At 34.9% G+C, this 23,860-nt stretch overlaps 1 protein-coding gene across 3 annotated transcripts in view; it reads right to left on the bottom strand.

The window, feature by feature from the left end:
* Window positions 1–23,860, bottom strand: part of SLC12A2 (solute carrier family 12 member 2) — a 106,764-nt gene that overhangs the window by 44,348 nt on the left and 38,556 nt on the right. For all 3 annotated transcript variants that reach the window (XM_065875286.1, XM_065875285.1, XM_065875287.1), the window contains exons 5-10: window positions 17,979–18,118; window positions 16,174–16,284; window positions 15,493–15,601; window positions 4,431–4,558; window positions 4,250–4,334; window positions 1,622–1,773 (exon numbers count right to left, since the gene is read on the bottom strand). In XM_065875286.1, the coding sequence (XP_065731358.1) occupies window positions 1,622–1,773; window positions 4,250–4,334; window positions 4,431–4,558; window positions 15,493–15,601; window positions 16,174–16,284; window positions 17,979–18,118 (725 nt within the window). The remainder of the gene's footprint in view (window positions 1–1,621; window positions 1,774–4,249; window positions 4,335–4,430; window positions 4,559–15,492; window positions 15,602–16,173; window positions 16,285–17,978; window positions 18,119–23,860) is intronic.

The following is a 23,860-nucleotide window of genomic DNA, read 5'->3' as shown; positions in this document are numbered from 1 at the left end:
CAGAGACCAACATCTGTGCCTTTCATACACAGTATCAATGTCCGAATTGGCCTGAATAATTAGCTGGACATGAATACTTTCTTTCATTCCTACGATTTTGCCTAGTCTTATGACTAGAAAAAACAAACTTCTATTACATAATTGAATTCAATATTTTTAACCACTGAAAGTGCAGTAAATTGCTTGAAACTATACAAAAGAAAATACAAATAATGGCATTAAATATTTAAGTTATAAAATTTTAATGTAAAATACATAGATTCTACATAAAATGTCTATATAATGTTCTACAATACATTAAATCCTCAACTATTCTGTTTATTATGTTTACACATTACTGGAGAAACACTAGGAAGCGAAATTTTTATTTTCCACTTTGAATTAGCAGTACCATCTATTCTATAAATTTACCACAGAATATTTTGTTTTAATCTCCTGAATTTACACCTTTATGTTCTTTTGTTTCTAGCATCCTGAGGCTTATCAAGCAACTCTCAAAATATCCTCCAAATTTTACTGATTCCTTTTCCTCTTCTATCTAAAACCCATAAATTTTACAAAAATTTCATTTTGCTTTCAGTATCTTACAGAGGTAATAATAAAACTGATATTCTCCAAATACTTGAGCAGTAATACTAATCTTCACACAGTTCATACGTTTAATAGTTCACAAACTTTTAAGCATCCATTAATAATTTTATTAATCTGTTGTTCAATAGTGGTTTAACACAGCATCACTATATGATAGCCAGATCTAATTAAATAAAACTACTGATACTAATCAATACTTTTTTAAAAGGGCATTCATATATAAAGCAATTATGGAGAAACCTCAAATTGGAAAACTGAACTCATTTCAATTAGTATGGGTTTAAATTGCTCAAAAATGAAATACTTAACGTCTAACAAAATATGTACAGGATTGATATTCTGAAAACTACATAATACTTATGAAAGAAGTTAAAGAAGATCTAAATAAATGGAGAAACGTAAGTGTTCCTGGGTTGGAACACTCAACATAGTAAATCTATCAATCCTCCCCAAATTCATGTACAAGTTTAATGCAGTTCCTATCAAAATTCCAACAAGACTTTTTTGTAGATAAACATAGATTATTCTAAAATTTATTTGGAAAAGCAAAGGGACTAAAATAGCTAAAACAATTTTGAAAAGAATAAAGTAGGAGGAATCAAGCTACCCAATTTCAAGACTTACAACCAACTATAGTAATCCAGAAAGTATGGCATTGGTGGAGGGATAGACACAAAGATCAATGGAACACAACAGAGAATCCAAAAAATAGATCCAGCACATATGACCATGTGTGAGATGTTTTCTTGCTTTCTGAAACAGTATACTGTATATATGTACTATATATTATACCCTAGGAATAAAGTGTTGCCCTCTGGGGCCCTTTTGCCTCTGAACAGGCTCAGATTTCATTCTTTCATATTTTTCTGTTTTCACAATTAGCTGCGTACAGTCTTTATTGATACCTGGGTATAAAGTAACAACAATCCTCCCTTCTAAGTTTTTGCTATACTCTGAATGGTCAGAGTTGATAGCAGTCTGACCTCTAGATGAACACAGAATGTCTGTATAATATAAATTTGATGCTCACCTGGAAGTTGTTCATTAGGCCATAGGAACAAGGATTGCTTTCACAAGATGAAAAGTCAAAGTTTAATTTGCAGGCTGCAGAAGTACAGTTTGTTAGCTCTGTTACAATAGTGTCATTAACGTTCCCCGTAGCATCCCGAACAACACAAGAACCTGAAGCACAAGTGACAATGAGGACAAAAAATCAAACTAATGCTTACATTCATTTCAAAATTATATACACCCATAAAGAAATTACAGTGCTGACTGTATATACTTGCTTATTATAGCATACATTGTATTTACAATTAAGAAAGGTTTACCTGGAACAGAATTTGGAAAGCATCATGGTCCTCAGTATTAAGAATTATTTGGAATAACGTACGATGTACAACTAACAGTAATGACCATTCCTTAGAGTTCATATATTCTTACTTTTGAAGCACTTGAACAATGCTTTCTCATCATATATGATGTAAAAATCACAGGCATTACAACAAAAACTAAACAATAAAACAAAAATTAAGTTTTGAAAGGAAGAGTTTTTTTAATGACTAAACAGTCTGTATACAGTTCTTCATACTTAAATTTCTTCTTTGGACTTTCAGAGCAGTGTTTGCAAAACCATCTCCTTAAAGGTACTCCTGAAACCACTGGAGGTTGAGGGCAGAACAGAGAGAGCCCTATCTAACCTTAAAGCAGCTATGCTTTTATAGTTCATATTTTGATGTTCTCCATCAGAATTGTCTGGGGAAAAAAGGTTCCACTGCTTGAGCTAGTTACACAATTACTAGTGTAGAGGTGATCTTTACTGACTCCGCTACTGAATATCAGGGAGAAAGGGCTACTCCTGTTGCCCTAGTGTAGACAGAATGAAAAGAGTACAAGGGCAAGCATTATTGGAGCATCAGATAAAAACAGAAATGTTTTCCTGCAATAACAAATTATTTCCCATGAAACATAATCAGTTATATCATTTTTTAAATTAAAAGTAAATTTTCTAGCTTATGTATAATGTATATAAACAGCAGTCCCCAATTTTTTTGGCACCAGGGACTGGGTTTGTGTAAGACAATTTTTCCATGGACAGGGTGGGGATGGTGGGGGGTGGCGTGGGGTGGTGGTGGATGGTTCAGGCAGTAATGCGTGCGATGGGGAGTGGCAGATGAAGCTTCGCTCATTCACATGCCACTCCCCTCCTGCTGAGCGGCCTGGTTCCTAACGGGCCGCGACCAGTACCGGTCTGCAACCCGGGGGCTGGGGATCCCTGTATACAAGCATGCTAGAAACTTTTAGGGGAATACAAAAATATTTTGCTAATAAGCTTATAAACGTAATTCATTTTCTTTTTTCAAAATGAATTTCAGGAATTTCTGTATGCATTGCAATGATAAATGTAATCGAGTTACTTTTTCAAATGTTAACATAGCCCACCATGATAATATTATTAGCATTTCTAACTCTTGTTTAATAAAATTTCAAAATTACATTTACACAAATTAGCAGCTTAGTTTGTAAAAACAGTTCTGTCATTACTTCCCAACACACGATTGAATATATGGCAAAAATAAAAATTTTCTTACTCAAATACATGGAAAATTTATATTCTGTAGTCAATGAATTTGGAGTTTGTAATTCTTCTGATTAGTACTAGACTAAGATTTATTCTTGTAGTATGCTTAAAATTTTTAACTATAAAACCTGAATTTTAGAATTTAGATATTAAAGACAATGCTTACATTTTAAAAACATGTTTTCCGGGTAAACTATGTACTTTCATGAATGTGTACTAAATTCAAGACAAGACAGTATCTACAGTCAATGTATGCAAATTATATGTAAAATCAGTAGTTCCTAAATTTTTTTCTGTACTATGTTTCCGTTAAGAACCTCCTATTACAAATAGCCTTTTTAAATTATTTATTTATTTGCTTATAAATAAATAAAACACCAAAACGCTCTTTGCCATGAAAACAGTTTTTTAAAGGAAGTGCCATTATCATATGGTTGGTAACAAAATCTCTGACCTTTGACTTCCTTATCTATAAAAGATTTAGAGACTGGCTGATCACTTAAGTCCTTTCTTCAAGTTCTAAAATGTTATGATTCCATGAATGTATTAAAGTGGCTTAAAACCATTTTCATTAATTTAATAACACTTTTCATTCAATTCCTGTGCATTGAAATTAGGTTTTATGGTAAAAAATGCCAGGTATTTCTTAATAGCCTTGAAACAATCTTCATACAACAAGATTACATAAAAATATAAAATAACCATCATAAACAAAAATATTCCAAAATTTGTAAAGCTCAGAAAGTATAATGCATTTACTTCTACATATGAATTACATTTTCTGTAAATGTATCTCAGTGAAATTTAAGAATCTGCAGATAAGATTTTACATAACTTTCTAGCTTACTAATTAATAGAAATCCTAAAGGAAAAACCTTAGAGCATTTAGTGACTTAGATAATGTCTACAGAATCACCACTAGTTTACTTAAGTATTTTTGAAAATACAAAACTTAGAATCTTTTTATTGAAATACTTCTTAATTTAAAAGTTAGAAATATAATGTCATGAAAATGAATGTTTATAGTATGTACATCATTAAATTTCTGAAACACATAACAAATGTAAGGTTATTTACCTACAGATACTGCAATTCCTATGTAAACCACCGTAGTAATTAAAATGGCTAAGAGTGTTCCTTTGGGTATGGCTGACTGAGGATCCTAGAAGACAAGAACATTTTTTAAGTCTACCTTTAAAAATAAATATATGTAAATCACTTTTTGTATAAAATCAATACAGCATTTTAAAATACTTACTGCAAGATCACCTGAGATATTTGCTCCAGCCAGAATACCAGTTGCGGCAGGAAAAAAGATGGCAAACACAGAAAAAAAGGTCTCTTCCTCTCGAAAATCTGGCCCAAAGTTCTCATTAAATATTTCAGCTGTAGAGAACAAAATATTTTTGGCAATTAATGGATAGCAGATTAGACCATGATAATTTAGGTTAAGAATAAGTGTTTATCTAAGACCCCTGACTTTTCTTCAGCTCAAGTAACTGGTAAATTCTTGAATTATTTCCTAATTCAAGTATGTATTGGTGTTTCTCTTTTCTTATATGAGGGAAATGGTTTACATTCAAAATGATTTGACCTGGTTCATGCCCCACTATTTTTTATACCTTACTAATTACGTTTCAAACACCTCTAACTTGATTGTTATCTCTCCAAGAGGTCAAAGAAGAAAGCAGGCAGAAGAACAAAAGGGACATAATACAAACCTGGAACCACATTTTTCCTTACATCCAGCTTATATTCTATCTATTTGTGCAGCTTTCTCTATTTCCTAGTGGTGACTTGTTTGACTTTTGAGGCTATTCATCAGGCATCCAGATAATTTGTAGCTAAGACAAACCAGGTAAAGGTCCTTTCCATTTCAACAATAATGAAAGCTTCAACTAGTCCTGCTGTTTCCATCTATTCTGATAGGCCCTGACACTGAAAAAACCAATTAACGGTCATCCATCCATCCATCCATCATTTGCGTATACAGCACGTGCCAGATCCTGTACTGGAACCATCCAGTATCTCAAAGTACTGAGAGATCCAACAGCAACGAGCTACCTTCATGGAACTTAAGAGTATCAATGAGCAGCTACAAAACAAGTTAAGAAAAAGGTCACTGCAAATAGCAGTAAATGTACGGATGGAAACAGGGTGTTGTGATAAATAATGAAAGAGAGACAAACTAATTCAATGTGGTTACAGAAGGCTAAAGAGATACAACTAAGGAGCTAACACTTAAGCTGAGACTTTATTGAGCAGGAATCAGCCATGTGATGTTCCAGGAGAAAGAGTACACCAGGAATAACCAACAACATGTAGAAAGGCCCTGAGGCAGGAAAAAAGTTTACCTCTTTTGGAGAACTAAAAGATGCAAAGCCCTCACAGTAAGGGGGAGATGAAATGAGATGGAAAGGATCAGCAGGGGTGAGATTATGCAAAATTTTAATTTTACAGGAGTTTAGATTTTGTCCTATGCCAAGGTGGGCGCAGAACCACACAACTGACATGATGCTTATGTGGATGCTGCATGGACAGTGGACTGAAAGCATCAGCATCTGAAGCAGGGAGACCAATTAGGAGGTACTGCAGTGGTTCAATCTAGTGATGGGAGAACAATGTACTGATTAGAGAAGGATTAGTAAGCAAGAGGGCAAGTAGAAAACACTGAAATCCTGGTTTCTTTCACTTACTAGGATGGAGAGGTCTGAGAACGGTTAGGTAGGAGGGACATCAAATAAACAATTGGATGTATACCTGTATCTGGAGTTTAAAGGAGAGATGCAGGAATAGAAATATGTGAATCCCTTGAGAGCATTTTGAGCCATGAGAAAAGATATTGCCAAAGGAAAGAATACAGTTAGAAGATGCAGGACAACACTGTGCAACTCTGACATTTAGAGGTTGGAAAGCAGAGAAGGGGTAACAGGAGTAACAGATATAGTGACCAGTGAATTAGGTAGAAAAGAACTCACTAGAACACAGTGACTGACATCAAATAAAACAAGAAAAGTGTTTCAAGGAGAATGGGACAACTAAATATAATGTTGCTGAGAGTCAGAAGACTAAATAACTGCACATGTATCTAGCAACATGTTATTGTGACCATGACAGACAGAAGCCAGTTAATAGGGGTTGAGAATGAATGAAATAAGACCATTTGGTGAAAGTAACATGGGAAATAAGTTACACACGGTCTCAAAGTATCTCTCCACAAACTACTTATTAATTACAAAGAAGAAAGTGGCAACCTAACAATAGATAAAACTCTCAGGTAGCACTTTCACCAGGTCATTAAATTTAACACCATCAATGATGGGGAGAACTGACATCCTGTGAGTCTCCTGATGTGAGACTCTGAAGACACACTCTTCATGTAGTGTTCTTGGCAAAAGTAAACAAGTGAATCTATGGAAATCAAACAAAACCAACTGGAGGGACTTTCTAAAAAAACAAATGGCCTGTACTCTTGAAGAATGTCAATGTAGGGAAAGAAAAATAAAAGGCTGTGGGGCGGACCAAGAGGATGCAGAAATCATGTATCCGCACAACCAGGGGACCTACCAGGCACCAGTGGGGGACCATGGACACATAAGGGGATGGGAGGAACCCCCAGTGACCGGCTTGCGGGATCTTGGTTCCCAGGCTGGAGGTCAGGCCCGAGCTCCTGTGGTGGGAGCTCTGAGTCCAAACCACTGGACTAACAGAGAACCTAGGATCCCAGGCAATATTAATTAGAGTGAGGCTTCCCAGAGGTCCTAATCTCAGCACCAAGACCCAGCTCTATCCAACTGCCTGCAAACTCCAGTGCTGGATGCCTCAGGCCAAACAACCAGTAAGACAAGAATACAGCCCCACCCATCAAAAAAAAAAAAAAAAAAAGAAACAACAAAAAAATATGTTACATATGAAGGAGCAAGGTAAAAACCTACAAAACCAAATAAATGAAGACGAAATAGGCAACCTACCTGAAAAAAGAATTCAGAGTAATGATAGTAAAGATGACCCCAAATCTCGGAAACAGAATGGAGAAAATACTAGAAACACTTAACAAGAATCTAGAAGAACTAAAGAGCAAACAAACAATGATGAACAACACAATAACTGAAATTAAAAGTACAATACAAAGTACTCTAGAAGGAATCAATAGAATAACTGAGGCAGAACAGATAAGTGATCTGGAAGATAAAATGGTGGAAATAACTGCCAGGGAGCAGAAAAAAGAATGAAAAGAATTGAGGACAGTCTCAGAGGCCTCTGGGACAACATTAAACATAGCAACATTCAAATTATAGGGGTCCCAGAAGAAGAAGAGAAAAAGAAAGGGTCTGAGAAAATATTTGAAGAGATTATAGTTGAAAACTTCCCTAACATGGGAAAGGAAATAGTCAATCAAGTCTAGGAAGCACAGAGAGTCCCATACAGGATAAACCCAAAGAGAAACATGCCAAGACACATATTAATCAAACTATCAAAAATTAACTACAAAGAAAATATATTAAAAGCATCAAGGAAAAAGCAACAAATAACATACAAGGGAGTCCACATAAGGTTAACAGCTGATCTTTCAGCAGAAACTCTGCAAGCCAGAAGGGACTGGCAGGACATATTTAAAGTGATGAAAGGGAAAAACCTACAAACAAGAATACTCTACAGAGCAAGGATCTCATTCAGATTCGATGAAGAAATTAAAACCTTTACAGACAAGCAAAAGTTAACAGAATTCAGCACCACCAAACCAGATTTACAACAAATGCTAAAGGAACTTTTCTAGGCAGGAAACACAAGAGAAGGAAAGGACCTACAAAAACAAAACCAAAACAATTGAGAAATGGTAATAGGAACCTACATATCGATAATTACCTTAAATGTAAAAGGATTGAATGCTCCAACCAAAAGACACAGACTGGCTGAATGGATACAAAAACAAGACCCGTATATATGCTGTCTACAAGAGACCCACTTCAGACCTGGGGACACATACAGACTGAAAGTGAGGGGATAGAAAAAGATATTCCATGCAAATGGAAATCAAAAGAAAGCCAGAGTAGTAATTCTCATATCAGACAAAACAGACTTTAAAATAAAGCCTATTACAAGAGACAATGAAGGACACTACATAATGATCAAGGGATCAATCCAAGAAGAAGATATAACAACTGTAAATATTTATGCACCCAACACAGGAGCACCTCAATACGTAAGGCAAATGCCAACAGCCATAAATGGGGAAATTGACAGTAACACAATCCGAGTAGGGGACTTTAACAAACCCCACTTTCACCAGTGGGCTGATCGTCCAAAATGAAAATAAAAAAGCAAACACAAGTTTTAAATGAGACATTAAACAAGATGGATTTAATTGATATTTATAGGACATTCCATCCCAAAACAACAGAATACACTTTCTTCTCAAGAGCTCATGAAATATTCTCCAGGATAGACCATATCTTAGGTCACAAATCAAGCCTTGGTAAATTTAATAAAATTGAAATCATATCAAGTATCTTTTCTGACCACAACGCTATAAGACGAGATATCAATTGCAGGCAAAAAAACTGTTAAAAATACAAACACATGGAGGCTAAACAGTACACTACCAAGAGATCACTGAAGAAATCAAAGAGGAAACCAAAAAACTACCTAAAAACAAATGACAATGAAAACATGACAATGCAAAATGTATGAGATGCAGCAAAAGCAGTTCTAAGAGGGATGTTTATAGCAATACAATCCTACCTCAAGAAACAAGACACATCTCAAACAACCTAACCTCACACTTAAAGCAGTTAGAGAAAGAAGAACAAAAAAAACCCCAAAGGTAGCAGACGGAAAGAAATCATAAAGATCAGATCAGAAATAAATGAAAAAGAAATGGAGGCCACAATAGCAAAGATCAATAAAACTAAAAGCCGGTTCTTTGAGAAGATAAACAAAATTGATAAACCATTAGCCAGACTCATCAGGAAAAAAAGGGAGAAGACTCAAATCAACAGAATTAGAAATGAAAAAGGAAAAGTAACAACTGACACTGCAGAAATACAAAGGATCATGAGAGGTTACTACAAGCAACTATATGCCAATAAAATGGACAACCTGAAAGAAATGGATAAATTCTTAGAAACGCACAACCTTCCGAGACTGAACCTGGAAGAAAGAAAATATGAACAGACCAATCACAAGCACTGATATTAAGACTGTGATTAAAAATCTTCCAACAAACAAAGGCCCAGGACCAGATGGCTTCACAGGTGAATTCTATCAAACGTTAAAAGAAGAGCTAACACCTATCCTTCTCAAACTCTTCCAAACTACAGCAGAGGGAAGAACACTCCCAAGCTCATTCTACAAGGCCACCATCACCCTGATACCAAAACCAGACAAAGATGTCACAAAGAAAAAGATCTACAAGCCAATATTACTGATGAACATAGATGCAAAAATCCTCAAAATAATACTAGCAAACAGAAGCCAACAGCACATTAAAAGGATCATACACCATGATCAAGTAGGGTTTCTCCCAGGAATGCAAGGATTCTTCAATATATGCAAATCAATCAATGTGATATATCATATTAACAAATTGAAGGATAAAAACCATATGATCATCTAAATAGATGCAGAAAAAGCTTTCGACAAATTCAACACCTATTTATGATAAAAACTCTGCAGAAAGTAAGCACAGAGGGAACTTATCTCAACATAATAAAGGCTACACATGACAAACCCACAGCCAACATCGTTCTCAATGGTGAAAAACTGAAACCATTTCCTCTAGGATCAGGAACAAGACAAGGTTGCCCACTCTCACCACTATTATTCAACATAGATTTGGAAATTTTAGCCACAGCAATCAGAAACAAAAAAGAAGTAAACGGAATCCAAATTGGAAAAGAAGAAGGAAAAGTGTCACTGCTCGCAGATGACATGATACTATACCTAGAGAATCGTAAAGATGCTACCACAAAAGCACTAGATCTAATCAATGAATTTGGTAGAGTAGCAGGATACAAAATTAATGTAAAGAAATCTCTTGCATTCCTATACACTAATGATGAAGAATCTGAAAGAGAAATTAAGGAAACACTCCCAGTTACCATTGCAACCAAAAGAATAAAATACCTAGGAATAAATCTACCTAGGGAGAGAAAAGACATGTATGCATAAAACAATAAGACACTGATGAAAGAAATTAAAGATAATACAAACAGATGGAGAGGTATACCATGTTCTTGGATTGGAAGAATCAACATTGTGAAAATGACTCTACTACCCAAAGCAATCTACAGATTCAATGCAATCCCTATCAAACTAACAATAGCATTTTTCACAGTACTAGAACAAAAAATTTCACAATTTGTATGGAAACACAGAAGACCCAGAACAGCCAAAGCAATCTTAAGAAAGAAAAATGGAGCTGGAGGAATCAGGCTCCCTGACTTCAGAATATACTACAAAACTACAGTAATCAAGACAGTATGGTATTGGCATAAAAAGAGAAATATAGATCAATGGAACAGGATAGAAAGCCCAGAGATAAACCCACGCACATATGGTCACCTTATTTTTGAAAAAGGAGGCAAGAATATTCAATGGAGAAAAGACAGCCTCTTCAATAAGTGGTGCAGGGAAAACTGGACAGCTACCTGTAAAAGAATGAAATTAGAATACTCCCTAATACCATACACAAAAATAAACTCAAAATGGATTAAGGGGTTTCCCTGGTGGCACAGTGGTTGAGAGTCCGCCTGCCGATGCGGGGGACACGGGTTCGTGCCCTGGTCTGGGAGGATCCCACATGCTGCGGAGCGACTGGGTCCGTGAGCCATGGCTGCTGGGCCCGCGGGTCCGGAGCCTGTGCTCTGCAGCAGGAGAGGTCACAGCAGTGAGAGGCCCGCGTACCGCAAAAAAAAAAAAAAAAAAAAATGGATTAAAGACCTAAATGTAAGGCCAGACACTGTCAGACTCTTAGAGGAAAACATAGGCAGAACACTCTATGACATAAATCACAACAAGATCCTTTTTCACCTATCTCCCAGAGAAATGGAAATAAAAACAAAAATAAACAAATGGGACCTAATGAAACTTCAAAGCTTTTGCACAGCAAAGGAAACCATAAACAAGCCGAAAAGACAACCCTCAGAATGGGAGAAAATATTTGCAAACGAAGCAACTGACAAAGGATTAATCTCCAAAATTTACAAGCAGCTCATGCAGCTCCATATCAAAAAAAACAAACAGCCCAATCCAAAAATGGGCAGAAGACCTAAATAGACATTTCTCCAAAGAAGATATACAGATCGCCAACAAACACATGAAAGGAGACTCAATATCACTAATCATTACAGAAATGTAAAGCAAAACTACAATGAGATATCACGTCACACCGGTCAGAATGGCCATCATCAAAAAATCTACAAACAATATATGGTGGAGAGGGTGTGGAGAAAAGGGAACCCTCTTGCACTGTTGGTGGGAATATAAATTGATACAGCCACTATGGAGAACAGTTCCATAAAAACAGTTCCTTAAACAGTTCCTTCTAACAGTTCCTTAAAAAACTAAAAATAGAACTACCATATGACCCAGCAATCCCACTACTGGGCATATACCCTGAGAAAACCATAATTCAAAAAGAGTCATGTACCACAATGTTCATTGCAGCACTATTTACAATAGCCAGGACATGGAAGCAACCTAGGTGTCCATCGATAGATGAATGGATAAAGAAGATGTGGCACATATATACAACGGAATATTATTCAGCCATAAAAAGAAACGAAATTGAGATATTTGTAGTGAGGTGGATGGACCTAGAATCTGTCACACAGAGTGAAGTCAGAAAGAGAAAAATAAGTACCGTATGCTAACACATATATATGGAATCTAAAAAAAAAAAAAAAAAAAGGTTCTGATGAACCTAGGGGCAGGACAAGAATAAAGATGAAGACGTAGAGAATGGACTTGAGGACACAGGGAGGGGGATGGGTAAGCTGGGACGAAGTGAGAGAGTAGCATGGACATATACACACTACCAAATGTAAAATAGATAGCTAGTGTGAAGCAGCTGCATAGCACAGGGAGATCAGCTCGGTTCTTTATGACCACCTAGAAGGGTGGGATTAGGAGGTGGGGAGGGAGGCACAAGAGGGAGGGGATATGGGGATATATGTATGCATATAGCTGATTCACTTTGTTATACAGCAGAAACTAACATAACATTGTAAAGCAATTATACTCCAAAAAAGCTGTTAAAAAAATAAATAAAAAATAAAAGGCTACGGCACTGTTTCAGATTAAAGGGGACTGAAGATTATGTAAAGAACTAGTTTTAAAAAAAGGAGATTGAAGAGACATGACAAGTGAATGCAATACAGGATCATGGACTGGATCCTGGAACACGAAAAAAAACGTCTGTACATAATCTTTGTAGAAACAGTTGGAGGGACTTCCCTGGTGGTGCAGTGATTAAGACTCTGTGCTTCCAATGCAGGGGGCCCAGTTTCGATCCCTGGTCAGGGAGGTAGATCCCACATGCATGCCGCAACTAAGAATTCACAAGCCACAACTAAGGAGCCTGCCTGCCGCAACTAAGACCCAGCACAAACAAATAAGAAAAAAAGAAAGAAAGGAAGAAAGAAAGAAAGAGTTGGAAAAATTTGTACATGAAAAATATGTTATATATAACATTATGCCAAAGTTAAACTTCCTGAACTGTCCTTTTCCTTAGTAGATGCACACTTAAGTATTTATAGGTAAGACGTCATGATTTCTGCAACTTCTCTCAAAAGGTTTAGCAATCATAGTAATAACAATTAGATATATGAGTGATAAAACAAATGTGGCAAAAAAAGAACATAAAAGTGTGAATTTTTTGGTGAATGTAGGTAAAGGGTACAAGAATTCATTTATTTTTTTATAAATTTATTTATTTATTTGTTTTTTGGCTGCGTTGGGTCTTCGCTGCTGCACATGGGCTCTCTCTAGTTGCAGCAAGAGGGACTACTCTTTATTGCGGTGCGCGGGCTTCTCATTGGCTTCTTTTTGTTGTGGAGCACGGGCTCTAGGTACACAGGCTTCAGTAGTTGTGGCTCGTGGGCTCTAGAGCGCTGGCTCAGTAGTTGTGGTGCACAGGTTTAGTTGCTCCTCGGCATGTGGGATCTTCCTGGACCAGGGATCGAACCCTGTGCCCCACATTGTCAGGCAGACTCTTAACCACTGAACCACCAGGGAAGCCTCCAAGGAATTTATTGTATTAATTTTTCAAGTTGTCTGTAAGTTTCAATTTTTTTTGAAATAACAAGCAATAAATGGGAGGTAAGGATTTGAGAAATTTGTGAAAGGGGCCTGGAAAGTAAGGTGGTAACTGGAGGAGAATAAAAGACCAGAGGTAGTATTTTCAAGGATGGGAATTACTAGAGCAAGTATGTAAGGTTATACAGAGCTGACAGTTTTGATGTAGGGAAGCAAGTAAATTACCAAAAGATAAATGCCTTTGAGAAAGTAAAGGAAATGGGATCTAGATCACAGCAGAGGCACCGGTCTTTGGCAAAAGGGAGATATTTCTCATATCAAAAAGGAAAAAGGAGAAAATGAATATCCCTATTAGGTAGTCATTTGAACTGACAAGTTTATTAACATAACCTGTTCACTGCAGACACTACCTTAATAAAAGGAAGGCCAAGCAGTATCAACTGCTAAAAAGGAAAAGTCATATTCCAAAGTATATTTAAATTTATTTACCTCAGACTGAGATAAGCCCAGATGTGCTATTTGAATACAATATAAATTATTACTATACTAGATAAGGATGGATCTGAAAAAAAGGAAATGAAAAATATGGCCTAGCAGATATTTACAGATATTTTTAAATCAATTAAAGCCATAAACAGAAAATACATATTAGGAATCTTTTTAGAAGTAACCATCTACTATAATTTTAGAAATAAAGGTGGCAAAAACGAATGTTCAAAAATCTATAATGTAAAAAAAATTTAAGTAAAAAACACATTCATAATTAGAAGAAATGTCACAAATACAATTTATGAGAGAACGAAATACAGAAAATTATCTAACTAATAATACTAATCTTCACTTCTGGCATGCCTAAAAGATACCTCTTCCCCTAATTCAGGAAATCATGATTAGATATTTAGTGCCTGGTTTCAGAAGTAGGCATAAGCGCTAGTAACCAGAACAGACATCACACTATCAACTCAGGATGAGTAGGTAAAATTATTGCAGGCAGGTGTTCTTGCTTAAGGTAAGCACCTTGAAACAACTCTTATGTGAAAACTGCCCAGCCAAGTCAGTGTCAGACACAGGCCAAACAAGCGCGACTCATATATGTTCCAAGGATGGTGTGGTGTTACCAGTCGGCAATTAGATGAAGGAGCTTACACCAGAAGGGAGATCAACTAGGTCTCTAGGATCCAAAATTTAGTCAACTAATTTTTTTCCAGTAAGACTTTCTGAAGGAAGAAGTGCATTGATTTATTGTACATTCTGCATCTTTTCACAAATCTGTATGCATAGCTCTGGGCTAAACAACTCAGGAGAAGTGGAGCTAGGCTTTTCCTTCTAAGGCTTCAAAACAAGGAGTTTTTGTCAATTTAAGACAGACACACCTATTACCCTAAGTGATAAGCACCTCTGATGCTACTGCAACTATTCTTTCTGGCTTTCATTCTACCTTGCAGAGATAGGTTCAGAACGGCTGCTCAATGGAGGGAGTGGGGAGAAGAGGAGATGCAGAAAGACACTTTAGGAAACAATAAGTGACAAGTAAATTTCACCTGTAGTGAAAATTAGATGCAGACTGAAAGAGGTTATGGAAGATAAAAACTGGAAAATTCTCACACAATTAATAATGTAAACTGTAGAAAAACTTAGGTTGCAATTATACCAAGAAACTAATATTTCTAGTTGCTTTCACTCTTAGGCACTTTTAGATTATTGTGTTTAAATACAACTAAAAGAATGAAAAAGTGATGTTAGAACAAAACTTAAAATTTCAGTAACAATTTCTCCAAATGAGAAGAGAACAAAAGCACTTTTCCTCAATAGCACTGATTTCTCTACATTCTATCACCTTGTGTTGCTAGTAATCAGAAATGAAAGATGTAAATAAAAGTGATTTCTTTTACTCCAATTACACAACAAACATAGAGGAACCAAACTAAACTGGACAGTCAATTACTGTTAGTCACTACACCAAACTCAATTACATTACAAACTATGTAAAATGTACTAAATTTATTTAACACTAGAATGCTGTGATATGCACCTTTAAAAAAAATTCTATCTTTCTTACTTACACTTATAACCAAAGAAACCTTTGGGTTTCTTGCTCTCCAATGGGATAAATGTTCCTATGATGAAATCAGCAATAGCAAGTAGTAGAATCACCAAAAGCACAATCTGAGCCTGAAATTTTAAACGTGAAAAATCAATATCAAATATACCATGTCTATACATTAATTCAGTTTGACTAGAATATAACTTCCATGAGGGAAAGCTTCTGTCTTGTTTCCCTGGTGCCTCACACAATGCCAAGCACAAAGCAGGTGCTTAATAAATTTTTGTTAAATGAACAATCTTTAAAGAACTATCCAAAATGAATAGCAAAAGTAGGATCAGGCCATATATTTCTGAAATGAATTAAAGATGTGCATGTCCTGTTAACAAATAACAGAAACTTTAAAAATATAGGAAAAAAAATCACAGTACTTATATTACCTTTACTAAATCCCTGACATACCCTATAATTCTTTTTTTTCCTACATACTCTGATTACCTCTTAAAATGACTGTTATCTCCAAATCCTCACTACGTCGCCAAATAGAAAATGATCTTATACGTGAACTTCTTTGAAAATGGCCACTTAGGAACCTTCAAAATCTGAAAATATTACTACACCTTAGAACATTCCTAAAACACAAGGTCTAAAAGTTTGTACATTCAACATTTACAAATGTTCCAATGATATCACTACTTACTTTTGCCTCCCACTCCATTCCAGCTACTGAGATACCTAAAAGGATTACCACTGTAATGGCTCCAATAATTCGTATATCATTGATTTCATCTATCATAAGTATGGAATGTTCCTACAAAAAGAAAATAATAGGATGAGCAGTATTAGTTAGTTCAGATAAATTCTTCAATTCTCTTTGAAAGTTTTAGAACTATCACAGTGCCTCACATGCAGAAGTTGAATAAATGCCTACTTAAGGAATGAATAGAGAGACCTAGGGAAAAGGAATGAATTACTGTTTACTATTAAGGTGTCATTCAAGCAGCTGAAGATATCAAAAATATGATCAAATTATTAACGCTGCTGTATTTTATACAGACTCAAATATAAAAAAGAATTGCTAACAAGTAAGGAAAAAATCATAATATGACTAAGTAGTACTAATAGCATTTTTTAAAGTTACAAAGCAGAAATATATTTTGCATTCATTGTGGTTAGTGAGCTCATTCTTTTAATGGTCTCTTATGTTGCATAAGGAAAAGAGATGAACACACTATCATGCAGCTGTCCAAATCACACCAATCCGTTCTAAGAGCAAAATTACTTGTGGCTAAATATCAATGACATCAAAAACATATACTAAATTAAACAATGAATGAATATGAATTCTTAATGATTACACCGCTTTCTTACTTCCTTTGCTTTGTCTCTTTGGCCTACACAGCTAAGGTCAACGCCAATGCAAGAGTCAGTCCTTTCAGATGTCACACTTCCTAACATACCATGTACTACAGTAGATGAACAGTTACAACCTAACATGACAACTATAGGTGTTACTCAAGGTTCCTCTCATTTAATAATACTGAATCCTATTTCACTTGTACTGCTTTAACTACACACATACTAATTACTCTTTTCAAACAAGTTCTCTTCTCAACTCCAGAGCAATATTATCAACCACTTTCTGGCCAGCTCTACATAGATATACCAAATTAGACATCCAAAGCGAAAATGTTCTGCATTCTCTCTCACAGTAAATGGCATTACCATCCATCTACATCTTCCTTTCTCTTTCTCTAATTTCCCACATCTCATCCATCAAGTCCACTTACTCAACTTTTTAAAAATCTCTCAAATACACCCACATCTCTCCAGCCTCACCGGTCACTGGTTTAATATTAGCCACCATCTCCTCTCAGGACAGCTACAACAACCTTTTAAATGGTCTCCATCTCCAGTTGTGATCCCTCAAATACATTCTCTATACTGTGGTCAGATGTTTCTTTAGGCCCCAAATCTGATTATCATGGATCCGCAACTCCAGTCAAGGTAAGATTCAAATTTAAGAGCAAATAAAACCCTTCCTGGCATGATCCTTTTTTCTCCCTCTCATCTTACATCTCTTGCCACTTAGTGCTCCAGCCATACTGAAATATTCTGTTTTTCTTTTTTCTTTTTTAATATATCATACTCTACTCCTTCTAGATCTGTTTCCTTTTCTTCCCTATTCCCCTCATACCATACTTTACCTCTCCTATCTGCCTGCTAATGGCTAGACTCCCTTCCTTGGAAAACCCTGCCTTGACACTCCTCTGACACCCCACTCCTGGATGGTATACTAAGTGATCCCCCTTGTGTTGCCACGGCCCCCTACAGTTAGCCATTTCTGACACTCTATAATAATTTTTTTTGTCTATCTCCCATACTAAACGTCTTGAAAGGCGAGTTTCATGTTCCTTGCTGCTTTCCTAGCATCATATATGGTAAGTGGCACATAAACCCTCAATAAAGATTTGGGAAACAAATGACTGGAAAAAGGTGAATTACCTTAAGCAACTCCACCACAGTTTCGGCAAATCCAACCACATACATAGCAACTGCAACAGCATTGGCAAAAGCGAAGATCAGGCCAATCGCACCACCAAATTCTGGCCCTAGACTTCTAGATATTAAATAATATGCTCCTCCTAAAGAAAAGGAAAAAAAAACACACCAAAAGTACTAATGTTAGAATTTTAAATGTCAATCCTTTTAATTATACAAGACTTCACAAAGCACATGCCACCAGTAAACACAGCAGTTAAACTCACAGGCAAGTGGGTGAGCATATTTTTAGGAAGAAACACCCAGAAAGAATTCTTTACAACCCACTTCATTCATAACAGTTCTGAATATCCAGAGAATTCTCCTCATGTTAAATATAAAATCATCCTGCTATTTAAATATCTTTCTCTTCTAAAACTTAGATTAAAATGGGTAACAGCCTCTTCCTCATATTCAGAGACACCAAGATCATTTCCCAATGATTTTCTAAGTAATAGTTTTAATCTTAATGTAACATTTAAATTCACAATCGACATGATTCCAGTTACTTAAATTAGTGTGGTAATTTGCTGGTAACGTGAATACTAAGGCAAAAAAGAAAGTATCAGAAGAAACTTAAAGGATAGCACATACTGGCACCCTTATATATATATATAATACAGATATATTAATAGTTTATATTCTAATAAATCCTGCCTAAATGGCAGAGTAGACAAAGACATTAAATAAACTGTCATGAAGCAAGTATTTTTCTAACTTGAAAAACAAATCAGTATGATGATTTTGAGTCAGTCTAATGCTTAGTTGAAGTCACTAAGAGCTCTCCTAAAATTCTAATTTACTTTTGGCCTCTAGGTCATAATCAAAACTTAGTTTTAATAACAATGAAGTTACAGTAAGTTGTATACATTTTCTAGACACTGATGAAGTATTTATTCTTAAGACCATATAATGAAATGCCATTAAACAGCTTAATATTTATTTCTACTGCTTTCCCAGTATAATGAAGACAAACGCAACAACAGATTCTACAATTTAATAAACTACTAAATGTGCAAACTTTATTTTGGAAATATCTGTAATAGGTTTTGTAGTTAATTTTTATCAAGTTTCTCAAAATATTATATACTTTAAACCTATCCAACAAAACTACCTTAGTAATTCACTTTACTAATAATTTTTATCATCTTGAAAATTCTGAAGAAAAAGAATTGCAACCTGACCATTTAGTATTAGTCTCATTTTTTTTATAAGATGAAATGACTTAAAAATTTCCCCCAAATCTTTCTGAACACTAAAAATTCTAATGGACTTATATAATGACAAGTTTAATTAATCAAAAGGAAAATCCCTGGAATATAATTAATCACAGCCTACATTTAACAAACATGTTTTCAAAATTCATGTAAATTATTTCATTTAATCCCAATACCAATAATGAATTAAGAAAAGTATTATCTATCCCGATTTTATAGATAAGAAAATTAAGTCACAATAAAAGGTTAATTGAAATCAGTCAGCCATTCACGTGCTTCAGTAGTTGACAATACAAACTTTAGAATGATAAATATCACCGAGAGCCTATAAAAGCATGGAATTCATTTGTTATGTGTTTAAAGTTTTGATTTTATGAAATTTCAAATCTTTCTATTACTAAAAATATATATATCTTCTTTTTAAAATTTATTTATTTAATTTTATTTTATTTTGGCTGCATTGGGCCTTTGTTGCCGTGCACAGGCTTTTCTGTAGTTGCGGCGAGCGGGGGCTACTCTTCGTTGTGGTACGGGGGCTTCTCAACGCGGTGGCTTCTCTTGTTGCGGAGCATGGGCTCTAGGCACGCGGGCCTCAGTAGTTGTGGCTCGTGGACTCTAGAGTGCGGGCTCAGTAGTTGCGGTGCACGGGCTTAGCTGCTCTGCGGCATGTGGGATCTTCCGGGACCAGGGCTCAAACCCATGTCCCCTGCATTGGCAGGCGGATTCTTAACCACTGCACCACCAGGGAAGCCCCCCAAAAATATCTATCTTAAGGGGCATTTAACATGGGTAAAGATAATGGGAAGGGAAATATGAATATTCTTTATATGAATAAAGATAATCAGAAGGGAAATGAATATAAGTAACAAATTCTGACATTTCAGAACTATTTAAAAATCTTCTTCCAATTGGGATACCTAAACTTAAAACCTAGGACGCAGTTTCATTACTTTTTAAAAGATTTTTATTTTTTTTAAGAAAAAGTTACACATGAAGAATATAAAAGCATCTGCTTATCGTCCTATACTTTAAATTCCTGATGAAAAGCAAAAGTACTCTGCCCTATTTCTTCTCACTTCCATTCCTGCATCCTAGAGGTAACCAGTTTTAAGAGCAGCTTTCTCCCCCTTTTTTTCCTTAGCAACAAAATAGATAGTATAAAAGATCTACTACTCTGAAAGACTGGTCTATTTACTAATCAGCATAGAGTGGCATCTTAAATTAAAATTTTTATTAAATTTAAATTTTGTTAAATTTTTAACAATTCTAGCAAGTACAATTGACTCTTGCATGACACAGGTTTGCACTGTGCAGGTCCACTTATACGTGGATGTTTTTCAACAAATATATTGAAAAACTTTTTGGAGATTTGCGACAATTTGAAAAAACTCACAGACGAATCACACAGCATAGAAATATTGAAAAGATTAAGACAAGGTTACGTATGTCATGAATGCATAAAATATATGTGGATACCCATCTATCCTTACATAGGTATGAGTTGAGTGATATTTAATATAAAATTAATGTGTTAATTTTCTTAGTTTTTTATGTAACTTTGCTCTCAGAGAATTAATTACCATTCAGTATGTGCCATATTTCCCCTCACCTCTTCTAATTAGAGAAACTGACTATCATCACAGATAAGTGTTTTTTTTAAATGTTACAATACTGTATTATGAATATGACTGTACTGCTATATGCCATAAAAATTGTACAATGATTCACTCAGTGTATAGGCTAGGCTATCCTGACACAATCGTATCATTATACTGGGTTACAATAAAGCAATCATATTGCTGCCTCTTTGTTATCAATGTATGAATTGTTATACCTGTAAATAAATACAAATTTCTTTTTCCACATTAGCCTCTCTTTTTTTAATGTTTTTTAAATTTCTCATATTTAAAAAAAATTTTTTGTTGGAGGATAGCTGATTTACAATCTTGTGTTAGTTTCAGGTGTACAGCAAAGTGAATCTTTTCATATTTATCTCTAGTGTTAGTAATGTGTGTAACATACACTACACAGTGTTTTGTATTGTATAAGACAATATTGATGTAGGTAGTGACAGATGATACATCTTGCAAACAGATGATGTAAAACATATGGGATCAGTACAGTACTGTAAATGTACCTTTTCCTCCCTAGGATTTCCTTAATAACATTTTATTTTCTCTAGCTTACTTTATTGTAAGAATGCAGTATATAATACATATATACAAAATATGTGTTAATTGATGGTTTATGTTATCTGCAAGACTTCTGGTCAACAGTCTATTAGTTAAGTTTTGGGGGACTTCAAAGTTATACATGGATTTTCGACTGCACAGGGCTCATCAGCACCTCTAACCTATGTGTTGTTCAAGGGACAACTGTACTATTACGATTCCCATTTACATATACGAAAATTAAAGCTTAGAGAAGTTAAATAACTTGACCAAGGTCATGCAAATAGTAAGGGAAGAAGTAGGTTTAAACTCAGGTCTCTCTGACTTGTGTGCTTACTTGGTACAGTAGGTATAATTAAATTAGCTTTTTTATTATCACTGAATAAGCTGAAGAGTATGAAAAAAATTATGATGAATTAAGAGGCAACAATAGAAAAAATAACTATTTATTTACAAAAAATCTACTGCTCAAGCAAACACGGGAAGTCAATATGGAAAAAATATCCTCATGGACTCTCATAATTTGGCCATAAAATGCCTTGTCTCCTGAGTGTAGAAGACATCAATGAGTCAGGTACGAGAGATACTTAAGTAATGACAATACTATATACACTGGGTTCCATTATTACTACACATTGATCTGGGGACACATGCCCCTGAAGCTCTCACTAGATTTCAAATCAACAACCAAAACACTGACTAGGTTAATCAAGAGCCATATGATTACTGGCCATAAAATAAGTCACTATAAATTTCAAAGAACTGAAATGAGACAGTATTACTGACCACAACAGTGTTAAATTAAATGTATAGACCTCCCCTAAATATTTCTAAATTATGCAACACACTTTTAAGTAACCCACTAGTAAAAGAATAAACCACAGGGAAATTAAAAAGCATTTTGAATTGAATGATAATGAAAAGAAAACATCAATATTAGTGGGATATATCTAAAACAGGAATTACAGGGAAATTTATAGTTTTAAATTCTTATATTAAAAAAATGATACTTCAATTAAAAATAAATAAATAAGGTGAAATCAATGATCTAAGCTTCTACATTAAGAAAGCAGAAAAAAGTAAGTAAACCTAAAGTATAAAAAAATAATAAAGGGTTAAAACTACTGATGCAGAAAACAATAAAGAAAAATCAATAAGGCCAAAATAGGCAAACTCCTTGAAAAACCTGCCAAAACTATAACAAGAACAGTAAACTGAAATAATTCTATAGCTATCAAAGAAATTAAATTTGTAATACACACACACACACACACACACACACACACACAAACCATAGGCACAGGTAGCTCCATTGTTGAGGAAGAAATAAGATCAATTTTACAAAAACTGTTTCAGAAAACTGAGGATGAAGGAATACTAGCCAACACCCCTTATGAGTTTAGCATAATCCTAACGCCAAAACCTGACAAAGTTTATTACAAAAAAAAGAAAATTTTAGACAAATATTCCTCATGATCATAGATTTAAAAATCTTTAACAAAATGTTAGCAAGTAAAAAAGTAGCAGAAAGCATAATATCTTTGACCAAATATATCTTTGATCTTTGTGGGGTTTTGCCACAGATGCTAGGTTATTAAGATTCAAAATATCATATAATTTGTGATAATAACAGAATAAGAGAAGAAACCCATATAACCATTTCAACAGATGTAGAAAAATCATGACAAAATTCAACATCCATTCATAATAAACAGTCAGCAATTCAGAAATAGAACTGTCTCAATCTGACAAATGACATCTTCCAAAACTCCATAGTTAACATCTTAATAGTGATATATTGAACTCAATCCCTCTAAAACTGGGAACTGGCAAGGATGTTTATTCTCACCACTTCTATTCACCACGGTATTGGAGGTCCTACCTAATTGAACAGTGTGAAAAAAGAGAGGGAGAGAAAGAGGGAGAGAGGAAAATACTAAAGATTGGGAAGAAAGAGTATAAACCATCTCTATTCACAGATGACATGACTGTTTATGTTTAGCAAAGTCACAGAATAGAGAACCAAGATATGGAAGTCTATTGCATTTCTATACACAATCATAAAAAAATTGGAAAATGAAATTTACAAATACCATTTACCAGATGAAAAACATGACTGATGGGTAAATTTAACAAAACATGCAAGACCTGTATACTGAAAATATACAACATTACTGAGAGAACCAAAGACCTAAATAAATGGAGAGATATAGCATGTTTAGAGACTGGAAGATCCAATATTGTTAACATGACCATTCTTCCCAAAAAGATTTTTTAAGAGTGAAATTCCAAAGCCCCAGCAAGGTTTTTTGTTTTTGTAGAAATTGATATTGCTAATTCAAAAATTTATATGGAAATACAAAGAACCTAGAAGAGCCAAAACAATTTTGAAAAAGAACAGAGTTGAAAGACTTAGGACATATAAAGCTAAGCAATCAAAACTGGGTAGTCTTAGAAT

Source organism: Phocoena phocoena, chromosome 3, assembly GCF_963924675.1.
Source record: "Phocoena phocoena chromosome 3, mPhoPho1.1, whole genome shotgun sequence".
Lineage (NCBI taxonomy): Eukaryota > Metazoa > Chordata > Mammalia > Artiodactyla > Phocoenidae > Phocoena > Phocoena phocoena.
The sequence above is the reverse complement of the archived record's forward strand: the minus strand, read 5'-3'. Positions and strand labels throughout refer to the sequence as shown.